Source organism: Prunus avium, chromosome 6 (genome assembly GCF_965620075.1).
Source record: "Prunus avium chromosome 6, drPruAviu1.hap1.1, whole genome shotgun sequence".
Lineage (NCBI taxonomy): Eukaryota > Viridiplantae > Streptophyta > Magnoliopsida > Rosales > Rosaceae > Prunus > Prunus avium.
Genome location: NC_142289.1, coordinates 2,606,766 through 2,626,038, shown reverse-complemented (window position 1 = coordinate 2,626,038; position 19,273 = coordinate 2,606,766). Strand labels below are relative to the sequence as shown.

General features: G+C 36.4%; 3 protein-coding genes and 1 long non-coding RNA gene across 10 annotated transcripts; 2 read left to right on the top strand and 2 right to left on the bottom strand.

The window, feature by feature from the left end:
- The first annotated feature begins 4,251 nt into the window (after window positions 1-4,251).
- Window positions 4,252-5,524, top strand: LOC110746135 (F-box/kelch-repeat protein At3g06240-like). Its single transcript, XM_021961243.2, has one exon. The coding sequence runs from the start codon at window positions 4,261-4,263 to the stop codon at window positions 5,509-5,511; it is 1,251 nt and encodes a 416-aa protein (XP_021816935.1). The 5' UTR covers window positions 4,252-4,260; the 3' UTR covers window positions 5,512-5,524.
- A 513-nt stretch (window positions 5,525-6,037) lies between these two features.
- LOC110759217 (Hypoxia-responsive family protein) lies at window positions 6,038-8,189 on the bottom strand. Its single transcript, XM_021961254.2, has 3 exons — window positions 7,999-8,189; window positions 7,474-7,564; window positions 6,038-6,441 (listed from the first exon to the last, which is right to left on the bottom strand). The coding sequence occupies exons 1-3, from the start codon at window positions 8,066-8,068 to the stop codon at window positions 6,306-6,308; spliced, it is 297 nt and encodes a 98-aa protein (XP_021816946.1). The 5' UTR covers window positions 8,069-8,189; the 3' UTR covers window positions 6,038-6,305.
- A 3,620-nt stretch (window positions 8,190-11,809) lies between these two features.
- On the bottom strand, window positions 11,810-13,288 carry LOC148293474 (uncharacterized). Of its 3 annotated transcripts, none has more exons than XR_015836448.1 (3): window positions 12,947-13,212; window positions 12,253-12,349; window positions 11,810-12,080 (listed from the first exon to the last, which is right to left on the bottom strand). It is a non-coding gene; the product is annotated as an uncharacterized LOC148293474 (long non-coding RNA). The 3 variants fall into 3 exon arrangements; XR_015836447.1 differs by having other exon boundaries at window positions 12,287-12,349; window positions 12,947-13,210; XR_015836449.1 differs by lacking the exon at window positions 12,253-12,349 and having other exon boundaries at window positions 12,947-13,288.
- A 681-nt stretch (window positions 13,289-13,969) lies between these two features.
- Window positions 13,970-18,890, top strand: SR30 (SERINE-ARGININE PROTEIN 30). 5 transcript variants are annotated; one of them, XR_015836804.1, is made up of 16 exons: window positions 13,970-14,130; window positions 14,247-14,343; window positions 14,634-14,699; window positions 14,876-14,950; window positions 15,069-15,177; window positions 15,263-15,309; window positions 15,457-15,514; window positions 15,655-15,704; window positions 15,779-15,835; window positions 15,944-16,092; window positions 16,175-16,252; window positions 17,710-17,791; window positions 18,064-18,151; window positions 18,248-18,281; window positions 18,394-18,467; window positions 18,628-18,890. XR_015836804.1 is itself a non-coding variant. In XM_088255723.1 (14 exons), the coding sequence occupies exons 2-14, from the start codon at window positions 14,257-14,259 to the stop codon at window positions 18,629-18,631; spliced, it is 888 nt and encodes a 295-aa protein (XP_088111849.1). In that variant the 5' UTR covers window positions 13,972-14,130; window positions 14,247-14,256; the 3' UTR covers window positions 18,632-18,890. The 5 variants fall into 5 exon arrangements, 1 of the variants encoding a protein (XP_088111849.1); XR_015836803.1 differs by having other exon boundaries at window positions 17,898-18,151; XR_015836805.1 differs by lacking the exon at window positions 18,064-18,151.
- Window positions 18,891-19,273: the final 383 nt, after the last annotated feature.

Here is a 19,273-nt window from a genome sequence, read left to right as displayed (position 1 = left end):
ATTGAATGGATTAAACTTCTTGGTTTCATTTTGGCCTGAGGTTCAAATCGATGTAAGTAAGATGTAGAAAACACAGCTTCAGTTCAGAGCAGGAAACAAGTAAAAGTAATATGGTACATGATGACCATGCATGCTCAAGAGGGTGGCAATTGAGTAGGTGCTATAAAGTTGGGAATCAAAAAAATAGAGTAGGTGCTGTAAGACCTTCAAAACTTGTTAACTTGGGCAATCAAATATACATGAATTTGGAGTTATTTTTCCACCATAGTTGTGAAAAAAGCAAATTAATTTAGTCCCATTATATCCTTTGGATCTAACCCATTGAAGAAGTGACTGACAGTTTTGACTCTTTGACCAACTATACTTAATTATGCAAATGGTACTTGACCTTCCATTTCCTCTCACTCTCTCTCTCTCTCTCTCTCTCTCTGTGTCTGTAGTTAATTGGTGCAAGCAATGGTATGGGTTAAGCACATAGAGGCAGGCTGAAGCAAAAAAACACACGTTTGAGACTGACCAGTTTCAGTTTGACAGGAAGATGGCGTAAGGTTTACAAATTTGGCAGTCAAAAAGAAGGGATTCTAAGCAACGGGTACTTGCACTTTGCCTTATAAAGTGGGGGATTCTGCCATTTCCCCCTTCTTTTATATTTAGTCTTGTGAGAAAAAAGTTTGATTTGGATAGGGTTTTGGAGTGTTGGAAATTGAAGTGAGAGGGAGGGGGGACAAACAAAGAGAGATATGCAGTGCTGCTGCTGCCTGCCATATTCATAAAACCTTAAATTGCAAGCAATGCTTTGAACATAAAAAAGAGAGAGAGAGAGATGAGGAAGAGAAGGAATATGTCATAAGTGGGAGTGTTTGGACACGCAATGCACAAGTATCAAGGCTTGGAAAAGCAATACAATCATTATTTCACATGCCTGGTTATTTATGCTTGGTTGGTTGTTTGGTCTTCAATCAACCCACATGTCATGCTGAATAAGCAAACCAATCTTTTGTTTTTTTCTTCTTTTGAATTTGGGGTCAGAGTCTCCAATCTTCTTCACTGTGCCATACCATTCTTAGAAATCTCATCATCCACTGGAGAACTATTTCCTAGCATGCTCATATTGAAGAGGGTAAAATACAATCGGTAGTAAGTACAATGAGTGCATCCAATTTTCAGTCTCAATTCAACCAATTCATCCATTAAAGAAACGTCACAAAGATTATTGTACAGGAAAGCTGTTTTGGGTCGCGGTGATTTTGCCCATTTTTATTCTTAATGTTTCATTATTATTTTATGTAAGACAACAGTTGACTAAAGTAGATAAAATTTGTGTACGGGTGATAAGTGCATTATTTCTTGTTGACCAAAAAAACAAGTGCATTATTTCTTATATTTTTTATGCCTCTTATATTTGATTTTTGTATGGAAAGTTAATTAAAAATAGCATTATTACTTTACTTTCCTTATTTTCAACTATTCTGTACTCTTGAAAGGATTTCGATTGAAAATCAACTTTTCGAATGAATTTTAGCGCAAGGCCAATTAAAGAAGAAAGCTAAGACATTGAAAATCATTATGTCAAAATTTCATAATTTTCTACCAAGCCAAATGCTCCAAACTTACAAGTCAAGACAGCCTAAGTTTAAATCCCATCAGAATTACACTGCTGTGGAAGATTGAAGATTTGAAGACTTTTCCGATTTTTCCTAGTGGCATGTAATATATGCTTGGAAAGCTTAGAGATCAAGCTACATTTTTCATATTTTTCCAAAATTTTCTAGGAAGTGGAAAGACCCCAAAACGTGCGTGCAAGTTGGATGACGTGTTTCCAAGTCAAAGAATGATTATTTCCTAGTTTGTTTTCTTAATTGTTTGGGATTTTGTTTTGCTTTAGGAGAGTTTTTCCAGACCTTTTTAGAGGAGGGGTTTAGTTTTTTTACACTATATAAGGTCACCCTAAGCTCTCTCTAAGGATCACATACCACATGCTTTTTCATCATATTTCAATACACCAACAAATATAGCCGAGAGAGAGCCAATAGTTGCTGCCGCATGTTAGTCCCTTTCTAGCCCTCAGTCAAGACATGGTATTTGTTACGAGAAGCAAACACTAAACATCTCCTCTTGGTCTCCGCTTGGGTCATCAAATCAATTAAATATCAGCCAAATATTCAAAGCATTAAGAACATTAACAAATACTCAACATGGAATAGTAATCAAAAATTAATATAACTATAAAAATTAAGTATTCATGGTTAGGCTACATCGTAGACCTAGTAAGGGAAATTAGTTCATGACAAAAGAAAAGATAAACAAAAGAATTGTTGTCATAAAACTGATTTGACAGATGAATTTTATCTCTGGATTCTCCATAGCAACACCTTCGTAAGCTCCAAAAACACCGCGGCAACAACTCTTGGCTCTCTCTCTGATATATTTGTTGGTGTATTGAAATATGATGAAAAAGTATATGGTATGTGGTCCTTGGAGATAGCTTAGGGTGACCTTATATAGTGTAAAACTAAACCCTACTCTAAAAAGGTCTGGAAAAACTCTCATAAAGCAAAACAAAATCCCAAACAATTAAGGAAACAAACTAGGAAAGAATCCTTCTTTGACTTGGAAACACGTCAGCCAACTTGCACGCACGTTTTGGGGTCTTTCCACTTCCTAGACAATTCTGGAAAAATATGAGAAATGTGGCTTGATCTCTAAGCTTTCCAAGCATATATCACACACCACTAGGAAAAATCGGAAAAGTCTTCAAATCTTCAATCTTCCACAGCAGTGCAGTTCTGACGGGATTTCAACTTAGGCTGTCTTGACTTGCAAGTTTGGAGCATTCGGCTTGGTAGAAAATTATGAAACTTTGACATAATGATCTTCAATGTCTTAGCTTTCTTCTCCAATCAGCCTTGTGTTAAAATTCATTCGAAAAGTTGATTTTCAGTTGAAATCCTTCCAAGAGTGCAAAATAGCTGAAAATAAGGAAAGTAAGGTAATAATGCCCTTTTTAATTAACTTTCCCTACAAAAACCAAATATAAGAGGTATAAATATATAGGAAATAATGCACTTACCAACGGGGTTATTGTTGTTTTGTAATTCCGGCCAACCACAGTATGCTATTTGTGATAATTTTTCCACTTGGCATTGCCGGGATAGCAAAACAATATTATTTTCGTTGCACACAAGTTTTCCAAATCTAAAGATTATGAACTTTACGACCTTGACGATGTTACAGTGGAAGATGACGAGGAAGATCAGCAAGAGCAGAATCCATAGCCTATGGCCATTCTAATTCTCATGTGATGTGAAGTTACATTTTTATATCTTTCAATATTTTGTGTTGTCACCACTATTTTTGTAGCTATTATTTAGGGGAAAAGTAACTAAAGATGATGGTGATGATTTATCTGAGGTCATTGAGGAACCAAAGCTGAAAACAGCAAGGCTCTCATTGAGGAAAAAATTACCCAATTAAAGCCCGTGGATAGCTGAGGTCTTGGATTTCAAGTCCATTTCGACGTGGTTTCGGAGGACCTGTGTTCTCTTTAGAAATCTCTCAAGCATCCAACTACTTATATATTCTCTTTAGTTTGTTCCTCATATAATTGACCTTCTAATTAGCAAATACAGACCAAAGGGAGTACTCATCATGAATCAATCGAGCTTGTTGCATCTCTCTTGATTGAGCTGGTCATAAACCAAAAACATCATTTCCTTTCACCTTTGTCTTGATTGGGAAACAAATGTTCATAAATTTGAACATATATAACATACACACACACACACACACATCATAATTAAAAAAAAGCTTAAATTGATGGATGATGAATATTAGCCACAGAGTTTATGGACAGGTTCTTGTTAACCTAATCCAGACATACTATTAAAAGCATTAATTGAAAACTTCCCTTCCCTTCCCTTCCCTTATTCCCTTACCAAGTTGCAATTACAGAATATGATTAATTTCTATGTTATCTTTTCACCTACATCTTTTCCCTTCCCTTACCAGCATGCCAATTGCCCCAGCCCTCTTCGGTACGATTTCTACGTCATCTTTTTACTATCGCTTTCCCTTCATTGTTTCATGTATATTTTTGCTCTTATGGCCGGGCATTTTTGCTATTATGTCTTCTGATTAATTTGGATGCCAGGTTCATGTTAATCCCGTTGTCATCTTTCCTTAAACAACAACAAAAGAAAAAAAAAACTTATTTTACTTGACATTGTTTTCCACCTACATTGTCAGCTCATCGGAGCAGAAATGACATACTTTTGCAAAATGACAGAGGAAATGGAGGTGCAAATCTTAGCAAGGCTGCCTCCCAAATCCCTAATGCGATTCAAATGTGTTTGTAACTCATGGCATGCTCTCCTCAAGAACCCCCATTTTGTAGCCAAGCACCTTCACTTGTACAACTACCAACCTTCCTCCACTTGCATCCTTTTCAAGCGTTCTGTCCTCAGCAGGACAGAACACAACAAGGAGGAGCTTGTATTCACATTCCTTAATCTTCACAACGACAACGAAAGCAATGCTGATCATAACCTTATCAATTGTAACGTTGAGGACCTCCATTTCCCACATTCTATGGGTTTAAAAAGTAGGGGCCCATTCATTGAGCTCCCTGGCTTAGAGCTTGGTGAATCTGTCCACATTGTAGGTCATTGTGATGGATTGTTTTGTTTGTCTCTTTACACTGGAGAACTTGTTTTCTATAATCCAGCCATCAAGGAGTTTAGGGTTCTTCCCCAATCATGCCTTGAAAATGCCTTCTCATGCACTTTGGGGTTTGGCTATGATCCCAAACGTAAAGATTACATACTTCTCAGTGTTGTGTCTTATGGGGAGGAAATATTGGATGACGAGCGTCTCGTCATCCATCCTCCCCAAGCAGAAATATACACATTGAGCACTAATTCTTGGAGGGGGATTGAGACTCATTACTTGGAAACAGAAACGACCTACTTTTGGGGCAATGAGACTTTCTCGACCTACTTCAATGGAGTGTTTTATTGGTTGGGGTATGAGGAGAAAAAGGACTTTGTGTCTTTCTATGACAGGCTTGAGGAGGAAAAGACGCAAGTGATCATTTTGTTTGACACATTTGATGAAGTTTTTCACAATATGCCACTTCCGGATTGTTTCTATGAGTTTCCAACTCATGAAATGTCCCTTACGGTGTGGAACGAATCCATTGCTCTTTTCGGGTTTTATCGTTGTGAATTTGAAACCTTTGAGGTTTGGGTGATGGATGAGTTTGATGGGTGGACAAAACACTTATCTGTTGTGCCCAAAGTGGATCAGGAGGTAGATATACCATTGGCACTTTGGAGGAACGAGGTTCTTTTGGTTGACAGAGATGGACGCATATTCAGCTACAACTTGGATACTGAAAATCTTAAGTATCTCCCTGTTCATGGTGTGTCCAGAGGAGATTTTCAGGCTGTTGTTTGTGTTAATAGTATAGTTTCAGTCAAATGTGATAACAAGTTCGAGACCAAAGATTATTAGTTGTAGCTAGCATTTCTCACTTTGTAACTTACCAGTAAGCTTGTTGAAAGATATCAATAGGAATCAATTTTTTTTAAAGTACTTATTATTGTTTATGGAAAGAGTAAGCCAGATGGTCGTGACACTTGTGATATCATTGATCTATACTGTTTTTCCTTTTGATAAGGTGACTGAAAATGGCATAAGTTGGACTCACAATCCACATGAATTTCTGTCATCAATATTATATTCGCAACAATGATAATGATGGCGATCATGATATAAATCTTCATGGTCCTGTTGTGGAGGACCTCAAATTTCAACTTTCTATGGGTCTACTACAAATCAGGGACCAATTTATTGAGCTCCATACTTGTGAATATTGATCCAAAATCTTTCTTTTGATAATGCGATTGAAACTGCATAAATAAGCTTCTGCATTTGACAGAAGAAGATGCTTTTGCTTCTCTTGCTCAAAATTGATTTTTTGATTGCATTATACTTTCACAATTGGTTAAACCTATTTTGACCGAATGCGCCATTACCAGAACGAAACTGAAAAACTGATTTAATTTACACCAGATACGCGTTTATTTTGCAGGCAAAAATGACAGCTTACTTGTAAACCAATAGCAGGGAATTCCCAAGACCTGATTATCATCATCAAAGTTATACAAAACTAAACTATCCAATACAAACAAATACAGTAATGGTTGAAGAAAGGCTGTTCAGAAAATGCATCTTTATTATCCTCCTTCGAATATTTTAGATTCCTAGCAAAACTTCCACCATGCCATGTTATATGGGAAGTTTACTTAATCCTTGTGTGAGAAGTTCTCAATGTTGAAGTACTTGGCATATTTATCAGCCTTTGCTCCAGACTTGTGCTCATAGTATTCAACCACTGCCGCACCGGCTAATGCAGCCAGCGTCAGACCCTGTGCATGCAACCTGAAATAAAATTGAGGGGCATGAAGTCAGAAGGGAAGCACAAGAAGTTATAAACAAACCAAACAACAAAAACTAGAAAACGAACAAAACAGATTTCACAGGGGAGAGGGGATGTACGGTTTGAAAGTTAAAAAGGCCATTAGGATGAATGGAAACGGGAAAATTGGATAGGAAAAACAATTTGAAAGCATTCCCAGTCAACAGATGGAAGCAAGTTACAACAAGAATAACTCACAATGCTCTCAATTTTTCCCCATACTCCCTAGATCACAAGTGTCTTCAAGCATTCTTCTTTTAAGAGTTTGGATACTAGAATTTTTTAACCCCTAAGTAGACCATTACATGTTATTGGAGTAACAGCATGCCTGAAGTAATCCCAGAGACACGGTTCAGATTAGGCTAAAGGATATAAGAGCCTAAGTTCACAATAAAATTTCCATATGCGGAACACTCATGCCAACCTAAAGTAACAAATAGCAACAATGCTTCCGGCAAATGCAGAGGCTCCCCTGCAATATGCTAAATCCCCAAATTGAAGGGCCATCACAACAAAATCCATATTTGAATGGCAATCCTGACTAAGGCACAGCTCTCATACCAGGGCAACAACCTATGCATAGGACTTACAAGACAAATAGCACTGGCAGGGCAAAGGAATACCAGAAAGGGAATAGTTTGAGGCATGACCAATGAAAAACTAAGCTCTAGTTCAGAGAGAAATTGCTTTATGCCAAACATAATGCCATGCGCATTCAAGCATTCACGTTAACAGTTAGTAATTACAAATAGTATAATTGAATGAACAGATGAACCATATACATAAACTCCCATTGAGCAATATTCGTTCAATATCAAATGAGTAAGGTACAACAACATTCTTCTAAAGCTAAACAAAATTTAATGAAAAGACATACCTGCCTATTTCCCTTAAAGTTATAACTCGGTAAATGCACATATTACAAAATGCAATTAGCAAAGCTGCAAATCAAAAGCATTCAAGAGAAATTAAGAATTTATAAAAACCAAAACTACCTGGCGTGAATGATCCTAACACTGGTCTTCATGTTGGGCTGAGACCAGTTGTATGCTATTGAACCCGCTAATCCACTGAGCCATAGACACCCTTTTCCAGTTATGCAAATAAAAAATCATTGTCAAAACAGATCCACGCACACAATTATGCAGTAATTTGGCTAATATCCCTTTTTCCAGTATCAAAAAATAAAATATACCAAATACAAAAGCTAAGAGTAGTAATTGAAGAAATAAAGCTAAAAGGAAAATATCAAAAAAACCTAATTTCGGCTTAAAACCAAAGGACAAACTTTTTTCCCCAATATTGTAAAAATGAATGTCCAAATCAAGCAACAACATTCATCCAACAGAAATCCAAGATCATTAAAATAGAAACCAAATGAACGAATTCAAATCACAAACATGTATGATTAAACCCATTTTACAACGAGAACAACAAAGAAAGATCTAAACCAGGCCAAAGCAAACAACTTTTCTAATCCAAGTGGAAAAATCAAAGCAGAGAAAAGTAGGGAAATTTACCGACAGCTCGAAGCTTATGCTCGACAACCCATTCCCTGATGGAATCGACGGTGCTCTTAGGTTCCGACATTCTTGAGAGAGTTGGTGTTTTCAGAGAGAAATATTGAAAAGAAAAGGGCTTGTGGCTTTGGTTGGGGCTTTGTGACTTCTATTATAGAGAGGCAGAAGGAAAACCGAACTCGTAAACTGCGAATACGGTGGGCACAGTGGGAGGTGGTACGATTAAAACGTGTACCATATTTTTTTATATTTTACATCCGATCCGAGTAATGCTATTTAGACACACGACGTTGATTACTTTAGTTGACTATCTTATGTAGCAATTGATGTGTCATGTCAAGTCAATGAATATCGTCATGTCAATTAAAAAACCTTATCGTTCGTAGTAAGTGGCGTCGTGACAATATTCATTAATTGACATGACATGACACATCAGTTGCCACATAAAGTGATCAACTAAGGTGACATATTGCGTGTCTAAATATCATTACTCTTTACGTCCTGGGACAACTCATGGTTATATCGTCATATCGTCTCATCTTCTCATGTTGTCGTGGTATATTGCAAGGTTCTCGTGGTATATTTTCTATCCTTTTTCTTTTTCTGTTTTTGTGGTCAAATTATTTGTTCTTGTTGGCTAGACCCTTTGCCAGCACTCTTTGGTTGGGTTTTTTTAATGTTTATTTTTAAAAGGATTCGGTTTTAAAAGAACTGAATGGTATGGGTTCAAAGACGACGGGCGTTTGTGTTTTCTTTTCCTTTATCAAGTTTTTAAAATAATCTTTAAGATTTGTTTAAGTTAGGGCATTTTAAGGTAAAGACATGCATATATGGGCTTAGTTAAGTTGACATCGATATGCTTCCTACTTTGCATTCGTATTCGAATCTCCCTCATGATAGTTTAGATTAAATTAAAATAAAATATCATTTGTAAAAAAATAAAAAATAAAAAGAGGGGTGAAGACATACATTTGTCTAATTAATCTGAATATTGATTATAATATGGGTCTATTATTACCTTTTGCACGTGTGAAAGGAGATGAGTAAGATGAAAATATAAATTCTATATTCTCAAAATTTATGAAGGTATCATGTCCTTGTGTTCAGCGGCGGATCTAGGAAGTTTTTAAGGAAGGGGCAATAACATTTTGATAGGATGGAATTAAAAAAAAATTAAAGAACATATAAAAATGATTATTATAATGAAATATATATATATATATATATATATATATATATATATTACAATAGCTATAATCAATTAATTGAAGCAAAATAATCAATCTTAAAGCTATTTTATCTAGGCTGACTTGGCAAAGAAATAAAAAAAGCTAGGGGAGGTTTGTAGAATTATACATACATATCTGCTGCTGTGATAACGATTTGGTTTGAACAAATTGGTCAAGATTCAACATTTCACTTTTAACTAGTTGGGTTGTAAGTAAGGTTTTTATTCATTTATTGTTTATTTATTAATTTTGTCAGAGTTTGGGCAGGAAAAGGAGTTTTGTTTCACCAAAACGGTAGAGTTTGACTTTTAAAAAACTTCAATGAAACGTGCGTTTCATTAGACAAAACTAAAGGACGACGTTGTTTGTGTGAAAAAGAAAATTAGGGTATAGATTTATCTTCCTCCTTCGTGAACCATCGCCTCAGCCTCCATTAGAGACGCCTCAGCCTCCATTAAAGACACCTCTGCAACACATCGTGCACCTAGCATCGCCTTGAACCATGCTACTATCTGTAACTTGCCAAACGATTGGCTCCTTGAGGCGATTTCCAGAATCCTTACATAACGATTTAAAACCTTGGGCGCTAGCGCAGAGGGGCAAATCTAGCACCTCCATGGCTTTTTTCCGACGAGGGGAGGTGCAGGTGCACCTCCTTGCCAGTGGCGAAGCCAGAATTTCATATGAGTGGGGGCCTCTCACAAAAGATAAACAATAAAAAATTTAAACTCACAAGACATATCAAAACATCAAAAATCATATTGTGTATTCATTACAATCATCATTGTTCTTGACAAGTTTTCATATTTTGAAATCGTTGAATAACAACCTCGTCATCTATACTATTAAAAATGTCTCTCTCAATATATGCAACGAAGCAATCATTCATCCATAAATTAAAAGACCTATTAAAATCAATAAAAAGCAAAAATCAAAATCAAAATTTCACGAACTAAAAAAAAAACCATAAATAAAGAGAAAAAGAAAAAAGAAAAAAGAGAACTACTAAAAAAAACTTTAATTGAATAAGTTAACCTAATTAAAACTTGATAGTTTAATATGGAGTTTGAGAGAAAAACTCACAGGCAGAGTGCATTGAGAAAGTCTACTTTGCTGCTTGTGTTTCTCCAAGAAAGGAGAAAAATGAGTTAGGTTTTTTTTATCGATTTTTGTAAAAGGGTGAATATATAATAATAAGAGCTATAAACCTTTGGGAAAAGGAAAGGAAAGTGGCTTAAGCTTGGTGGAAAGGAAAGCAGGATTTGGCTGCTGGCCCACGTGATAAAATAAACATATTAATTAATATAAATTATTCAATAACAGTAATACATATTACATTTTAAAAGAAGAAAAAAAAGTTGAGTGGGGGCCACTGCACTGGTCCCCACGTGCCTCCGCCCCTGCTCCTTGCACCTCTGTAGGTCCGCCACTGCTTGTGTTTAAAAGTTATCTTGTATTTTTTATTAATTTATGACTATCAATAATGTTACGGGCACCAACCATTATACTAATATTTTAACACCAACTGATATGGCATATGAGATGACAATCCATGTCACGTGCCACATCATCTATTTTTAACTTGCTTAATTTTTTTTTTATCTTTTCTTTTCTTTATTAGTTCTTTTATTTACTTATTTTTATTTTAGTCTTCGAGTCTCCATAGTTCAAGAATCCTGCAACACATTCCTCCTCCATAAACGCAGCAACGCAGCTGCTCTTGTGAGGTAACCACCACAATCCACTACCCAATCATCAATCTTGAATCCAACTCATCGGCCCATAATAATTTGTTTATGGGTTATTTAAGTCACATTAAAACTCTTGATTGAATCAATTGGAATTCACAATTAACTGCTTGAGATTCATATTCATTGTAAGATATAAGGTTTCTAAACATAATCAACAAATTTTTTTTGTCCATGTGTAGATGTCCCGCTGCCAAGGGTGCTTAAATAACTCTTGCATAGTAATTTCATCATCAGTCACCAAAAGTAATTAATATATGAAGGAACTTTCAGTCACCAAAAGTGCTTTTGGACTCATGAAGAATTGAAACCAATTTAACATTTGGGGCAAAATAAAAATGGTAATCCTATATAGAGGAAGAACAATGGAATTATGACGGGCCACATCTCCACTATGAAGAGGAGATGCTGCGACCTGAAAGGTTGGGTTCAAGTGGTGGTTGTAGGCCTGGGCACGGTTCGGGTCGGGTCAAAATTTGGCCGACCCGCACGCCAAACCGAAGGAGAGCTCGGGTCTCGGGTCGGGTCGGGTCTAAAGTGAAACCCGAAATTAAGCCGAACCGGAAATGGGCTCGGTTCTCGGGTCGGTTCTAAGGTTCTGATCGGGTTTGGGCTTGAGCCCATTTTTACCATTTTCAAAAGTCTAAATATTATATTTTTTTCGGCAAAATAAAGCCCAAATCAGATTTACATTCAGCCTAAACACTTTTTTTGTTGTCAAATTGCCAAAACCTATTAAATTCTTATGAACAAGCCCAAAACCAAATTTTCAAACAGGCCATCCATTAAAGCCCATTTCGTTTTTCCTCACCCAAATCATATAAATTCAACCTATCTATAACCTGTTTTTTAAAAGTTTCTAAACTGAATCACAATCACAAGCATCATCCAACTATCAAAGTAGTTGGTTCTTACATCCCATGACAAAAAATACAAGCAAAGCACCAAATTATATTTTACATCCCATGACAAAAAATACAAGTAAAGCAGCAAATTATATTTTACAACCCATGACAAAAAATACAAATAAAGGAGCTGCAGGTTTGAACAAATGATACTAGTGGCATATTATCACTTACCAAACAGATTCACGTGTATAAGGGAGCTGCAAAAAATCCAACTCAATAGTTAATTTCACCAAAAAAAGAAAGTGTTTGCAGTAACTCTAATTCTATTAATATTGAAGATAGAAGAACACTTCCCAGCAACCAAACAAATAAAAATTCATGGCCAAAAATAAAGAATCTGGAACCCAAGCAAACAAAGAAAAACTCAACCGAAGGATTAGCCACATATTAAAAACACCCTAACTGAAAAGCTTTAGCCACATAGTTTAGAGAATGATTATGGTTCCTCTTCTTCATCATCCTCCATCTACATGAACATTACCCATGAACTCATGTCAGATTAAACCACACGAGAGAAATTATCAAAGAACTAAACCCTTAATAAACCTTAACCCAAAAGAATAAACATGAACCATATCATATGAATTAAACCAAAAATGACAACAACAAAAAATTCAAATAAAATTAAAAGCCTGATTTTGATCAAAGTTGATACCAGAAACAGAAAAGAATCACATAACCCATTACAGATTAAGCCAAAAAAATAAATTCACAGGAATTAAAAACTAAGCCAAACCCATCTCAATTCAAAAGCGTCTCTACAAACCCAGAAAAGAGAAAATTTCATATAGCTCATCATGTCAGATTGGCAAAGAAAAAAAAACATAAAATAGATAAGCAAGACCCTTTTATGGTGATTCAAAATGAAACGCGAACTTACAATTATTTAAGGGAGCGTTTCTCAAAGGCACCGAATCAGTAAAGGATAAAAAACACAGAAATTAAACTAAATAACAAGAAATCAAACTAAATAATCAGAAACAAAGTCAAGGCTAGCAGCAGAAATCAACATATTAAACACACTCAAAACAAAACAAAAATAAGGTTAGCAACAAATATTTACCTCCATTGAAGCCAAAATTTCAAAACCTTCCATAGATTAACACAGTTCCACCATCGACATGAGATGGAGAGAGACGAGGCGAGACGAGAGAGACGAGGTCGATGACGGTGAGGGTGAGGGTGAGGGTGAGGTCGGGAGAGAGACGATAGAGGTAGAGGGTGAGAGAGAGGCGGCGACTGAAACTGAGAGTGAGAGGGAGGTCGATTGAATTTGAGAGAAAGGTGAAGGCGCTAGGTTTAGTTGTGGTTGTGATCTAGTGCGAGCATCCTCAAGGTAAACTCTTCTTTTACCCAATAAACAGAAGCCACGTGGTATATTTATATATTATTAATTAATGCTCGGTTCGGGTCAGGTTCACCGGTTCCAAATTTTTTTGAACCGAGGACCGAACCGTTGACTTCGGTTCGGGTCAGGTCCAGTGTTGACTTTTTCGGTTTGGTAAAAAAAACTCCATTTTTCGGTTCAGTTTGGTTTGGGTCGGTCGGTTCATTCGGTTTATCGGTTTTTATGCCCACCCCTAGGTGGTTGCACCATGGCGGCTGTAAACTAGCAACGGCGTTGATGCTGCGTGGACTCTTGAACTATTAGGACTCAGATTACAAAAAAAAAGAAGATAAAAAAGACAAATAATAGAAAGTTAACCAAGTTAAAATAGATGATGTGGCAAGTGACATGGATTGCCATGTCATATGCCACATCAGTTGGTATTGAAATGTTGGTATAATAGTTGGTGCTCGTAGCGTTACTGTTATTTTAAGTGTTTCAGCATTCCTTATCTTTTACCATATATAGATAGATAGATAAACAAATGAACAAGAAAGTTTTAAATTTGTATTTACAAATTACCAGATCCGTACGTGTCACGTGACAGTGATGGTGAAAGAACATACATGCATCTCGTGCACGCATGAAAATCTACAAGGCAAATTCCTAAATTCTCCAATTATCTTCAAACTTCCCATTTTACCCAGCACGTTGATGTAGCGCCACGTAATAAATGGTAGAAACTACTGGAAGCATTGGACCGCAACCCGCCCATAGTCGAGCCCTGTCCTCACTAACCCTTCCAGAAGCTACCAACTCTATCAGAAAGAAGAGAACTCACTGACCCATTATCTCCTCTCTCTCTCTCTCTCTCTCTCTCTCTCTCTCTCTCTCTCCTGCAATCTCTGTGAAGTTTTAAGGTAAGGCCTATATTTGTCTAAGAAATTCATGAATAAGAAAACAAATTCGTTGTATCTTAATTGTAAAGTTTGGTTTTTTTTAATTTGTGGTATGGTAATTTTGGCTGTGTTTTCAGGGGGGGGAAAATGAGTAGCCGATCGAGTCGCACTATCTACGTCGGCAATCTGCCTGGGGATATTCGTATGAGAGAAATTGAAGATTTGTTCATGAAGGTCTCTTTTTTTTTTTCTTTTTTTTTTCTTTTCTTATATATTTTTATTTTTATTTTAGTTTTTCTTTCACAAAATTTTATTGAAATATACTTTCTTTCTGCGAAAGTGTTTTTCTTATTGATTAATTTGATTTAGTTATGTGTAAATTTTAACTTTTCCTCTGTAACCATTCTGTTTCCATGTAAGATGGACAATTTGCTTCCCCTTATTGTTGACTGTCAATTAGTTGGTTTAAGCTGCTTGCATTATGTTATTTGCTAACTGCCTTTTATCTTTCTATATAATTGCAGTACGGGCCCATCGTCGACATTGATCTCAAAGTCCCGCCGAGACCACCGGGTTATGCTTTTATTGAGGTAATTTTGAATCTTTTTTTATATGCAGGAGATTATGATTTTGTTCACATAATCTCTGCATTTGAAGTTTCATCTTGCTAACCGTTGCAATTCAATGTTGGTGAATTGGTTACTTATGTTTTGCTTTCGTTGGTTGAAACTTTTGTAATACTTTCGATTTCAATGCTTAATTGCAGTTTGAAGATGCTCGAGATGCTGATGATGCAATTTATGGCCGGGATGGGTACAACTTTGATGGGTATCGTTTACGGGTTAGTCATACTTGTATATTGACTTCTTCTATTGCGTATTATCTATGCTAGCATCCCTACTTAATGCTTATTATTGTACTCTCTCTTAAATATGTTTGTTTTTCATCTTGTTTTGTAGGTTGAACTAGCGCATGGTGGACGAGGACACTCATCATCAATGGATCGATACAGCAGTTACAGTCATAGTAGCAGTAGCCGTGGAGCTTCCCGTCGCTCTGACTATCGTGGTGTGTATCAACTTCAACACTATTTTTGTAGCAGTTTTTTTTGGGTTCAATTTAGTTAATGTATAATATGTCACTTCATGTGCAGTACTGGTCACTGGATTGCCTCCTTCTGCTTCATGGCAGGATCTGAAAGTAAGAAATATACTTTTATTCTGTATATGTGAGCTCTTCCTATACACTTGTTTTATGGCATTGCATTAAAGTATTTAAAGGCTAGAGCTACTTAAAATGTTTTAGCAAATGAATGTTAACTACTAATTATATATATTCGCTTATCAGGACCACATGCGTCGAGCTGGTGATGTCTGTTTCTCCCAAGTGTTCCGTGATCGGGGTGGTGAGTTGATTAAGTTGTGTTCTCCTTTTTCATTCCATAGTCATCAGCTTGGACCTTGGAATTTTCCTTTTGTGTACTTTTATCATGTTGAAGTTGTATGTTTATTGATTTTAATAGTTTTTATTACAATTTTCTTGTAGGCATGACGGGAATTGCAGACTACACAAACTATGACGATATGAGATATGCTGTAAGTTAAAATACTGACAAGATGATACAAATGTGTTGTTCTTTTGAAACAGTCTGATTTGATTTGCTCTACAGATCCGGAAACTTGATGACTCTGAATTCAAAAATGCTTTTTCTCGGGCTTACATACGGGTAATTTTTTCAGTTTGACTTGTAATTGTGTATACTATGATGTACACGCTGTGCTGAGTCCGAGTTTCCACTTTTGTATTCATTTGGATTTTATTCTGCTATGTACAGGTGAAGGAATATGATTCTAGACGTAGCTATTCCAGAAGCCCTAGTTATGACATGAGACGGAGCTACTCTAGAAGCCCCAGTCGTAGTCCATATATGTCGAGAAGTCAAAGCCGCAGTCGCAGCTATAGCTATGGTGGCCGAATCAGAAGGTGCATAATGGTTTTTTGGCAACATTAGTTAGCAATTTTGCTTTTTCCCAGTGCAATTTTGACAAAGATTCTCTGGTTGCAGCATATCACCGGAGGCAAAATATTTGCACCGCTCTCCATCTGCATCTTATCCAAGGTCTGTCTCACGTTCCCGTGCAAGGTATGGACATGCTACGTTAAAGTTCTGAACTTTTATTTCATGGGTATAGATGTACAAATTCCGTGTATTTTCATGAGGATTTCAGGTTTAGCACACAAACAATTCCTCATGATATTTAATTTTGTTTAAAAATTGAGCTTCTCATTGTTAAATTGTTGTTTGAATGTCTTCTACCTCTTACTTACCTTTCTTCTAGTAATTGAATTTCCTAGTGGATTTTCTGATAATTAAGTTATTATTTCTCCTACATTTACTTTCCTTTTTTCTGGTAGTTGGCTATTATGTCTATTGACATCCATAACCCTAAGATTTGCTCATCATTGAACTCTGGCTTATATCTTCATATAGGCTTCCACTTCTAATAATTGATACAAATAGGCTCTGGCTACTCATTCAAACTTTGCATCTGCATCATTGCCAAGTGGTTGGCTTTTTCTTTATTGCTTCTCTACTCTTATCTGGCTTGAGTGCTCTGTTCTTCTTTTCTGGTTCTTTTTTTCGTTTCATCTATGTGATTATGGATGGAAATTATATAGGTAATTCTTCTTTCTGTGTTTACTAGTGAGAAGAAATCTAGAGATGTTTTGCATTTATACATGTTCTGAAATCTTGAAATTATATTATCCAGTATGTCATAACATGGTTCCCCTCATGATGTGTTCCAATTTCCAAATCTTGGAAGTTACTGGCTAAACAAGCCTCCTCAAAAAATAAATTGAACAAGTATTCATGCTCTTGAGAAGTTAATTGAGACTTTTCCTTTGGGATCTTCGTGTTCCGTATTTTGATTTTGTTAGTAGATTCTGGCTTGGGCATGCACCTCATCAAATTTGTTAGTCAGATCCTTTCCCTATCTGGAAAATTTTGAATATTTAGGTATTTAGCTATTCAATGCATGTTTTAGCGTTGCACAGGCCCTTTTAATTTTATGAGGTTACAACTTTCAAGCTGAGCAGATTGTCAGATGACCTTCAGTATATTATACCGTTTAGTTGGCTTGGAACAGTTCACTAACACCATCCTATTACCCTTACCCATATGTTTGTTACAGTTCAAATTTTTAATCCTTTAGATTTTGTTCTGCAGGGTTCTGAGTGTTTCGTATCTGTTTCACTTTTAAAAACTTTCTGAGTATGTTTTTTTCATTGAAGAAAATGTGAGTTTGTTGTGTCTCATCTCTTTTTCTCTTTAAAACAATCTGAGTATGTTTTTGGAAAAAGAATTTGAGAATTTTGTATTATCTATTTCAAATTCTTATGTGTCATATTTCCAGATTTTTCCAACATGGGGATTCGTACTACGACGTCTTTTTGAAACTCTCTTTTAACCACTTCTCAAACTTGGTATACAAAACCATTTTTCCTAATTTTTCGATGGTGTAAGCGGAAATTAAGAAGGGTTATCAGGCTAGCCGGTTATCCTAATCTGTTTATGAAGGTTGCCTTCTTTCTTGCTAGATCTGGCTTTTGCGGAGATCTGGGGACTGGATGTTAGGAACTTGATGGGATGTGGTGCTCATGCCTGCAACTCTTAGTTGAGGTAACGCCACTTTATTGATGAGCACCTCTGAAAACATAGTCTCAATGGAAGTAATTCTAATGAGTTTGAATTCTAAAGTTGGATTTATGTTGGACACGTGCAATAGCTACCAAAAACCACAAATCAGCAGTGCGGACACATAAAGCTCAAAACTACTACATTCACTAACTTGCGATAAGGATGAGTGGATTTTCTCCTCCTCTCATCTAGGATTAGATGTTTGATGCTGGTATTTTAATTTCTTACTACATTGGTTGTTTTATATTTCTAAGATCTGCCGGAAAGATCATGGGATGCTGGGTGTAGAGCATCTGGGCTAAAGGTTTATAATTTTTACTGTTTTCTTCCCGTCTAATTATGGTAAGTCTGCCCTTGAAAGTGGTGTCAGGGCCTTTGGGTCCAAAGTAGAGAATAATGCCGTTGAATATTGATTTGGGTTATTGGAAATCATTGCAGATCTCGGACAAGATCTAGGTCTCCAGTTTCTTCTGTAAGTTTTGTTTCCACTCTTTCATCTTTTCTTGAATTTAAAAGAGCAATGGAAAAACAAAGTGAACCTCATATATAATGGCCCCTGAGTAGTCTTCTACAACTGAATGCAGGCTCGTCCCAGGAGTCTGAGCAGATCCAAGTCAAGATCCAGAAGCTTATCCCGGTCGCTTTCACCTTCTGCAAGGTACTTTCCTTTTGTTTCTAATGATTGTTATCAATTCTTTTCCTTTCTCAGGATCACCGTCATAGAATAGATGTTATATATCTGTCTCTGCATTTTTTATCTAATAGCAGCCAATTTAAGTAATAGCATTTTAGGTACTAACTATGGTTGTAATTTGCAGGTGAGATCTAAACGAAGCCACGCCGTTGACTCCAGAGATGGCGCTATGAAGTACAACTTTCTAGTGCGTTTTCTTTGGGGACACGATAGGGAAATCAGTAACTCGATGTAGTGTTCTAGACATTTTGATTAGGACCTTCATTGGATGGTCTAGTATTGCGTCTATGAAGTGGTTAGTTTGAAGATAATATGATGTATTAAATTAAACCATTTTACTTTTTGCTTTTGAAGTGAGATATATGCAGCGCTTGCGGTTGATGTTCAGCCTTGTATTAAATTAAACCATATTACGTTTTTCTTTGTCTCTGATCTGATCCTGCATTGGTCTCCATTCAAAACTTGACAGCAGTGAGTTAAGAAATAAGTTCGCTAGCCTGTATGAGTTCGTGAACGAAGTTATTAGCTCAATTTGAAAAGCGTATTTATACATATGAAAAACGTAGTTGGGAAGAAAGATTCCCACATAGGTAGCTTAATCTAATTAGTATAGGTCAGTGAGTATGTAACCTGCTACATCGAAGTAGTTGTGAACACCAACAGGAGTTGGTCCAAGTGGAAGGGGCTTGGATCCTTTAAACAAGAGGTCCTGGGTTCGATCCCAGGCGCTTGCGAATAGAGCAGACTTTGTTGGGAGAGGTCCCCGTTTT

What these genes read in the sequence shown, in the direction of transcription:
- LOC110759217 (XM_021961254.2), bottom strand. Translation starts at nt 8,068, where the DNA reads ATGTCGGAACCTAAGAGCACCGTCGATTCCATCAGGGAATGGGTTGTC. An exon ending in GCATAAGCTTCGAGCTGTCG is followed by an intron (nt 7,565 to 7,998) that starts GTAAATTTCCCT and finishes TAACTGGAAAAG; the next exon opens with GGTGTCTATGGCTCAGTGGA. An exon ending in GTTAGGATCATTCACGCCAG is followed by an intron (nt 6,442 to 7,473) that starts GTAGTTTTGGTT and finishes ATTTTATTTCAG; the next exon opens with GTTGCATGCACAGGGTCTGA.
- LOC110746135 (XM_021961243.2), top strand. Translation starts at nt 4,261, where the DNA reads ATGACATACTTTTGCAAAATGACAGAGGAAATGGAGGTGCAAATCTTA.
- SR30 (XM_088255723.1), top strand. Translation starts at nt 14,257, where the DNA reads ATGAGTAGCCGATCGAGTCGCACTATCTACGTCGGCAATCTGCCTGGG. An exon ending in ATGACGATATGAGATATGCT is followed by an intron (nt 15,705 to 15,778) that starts GTAAGTTAAAAT and finishes TTTGCTCTACAG; the next exon opens with ATCCGGAAACTTGATGACTC. An exon ending in TATGGTGGCCGAATCAGAAG is followed by an intron (nt 16,093 to 16,174) that starts GTGCATAATGGT and finishes CTCTGGTTGCAG; the next exon opens with CATATCACCGGAGGCAAAAT.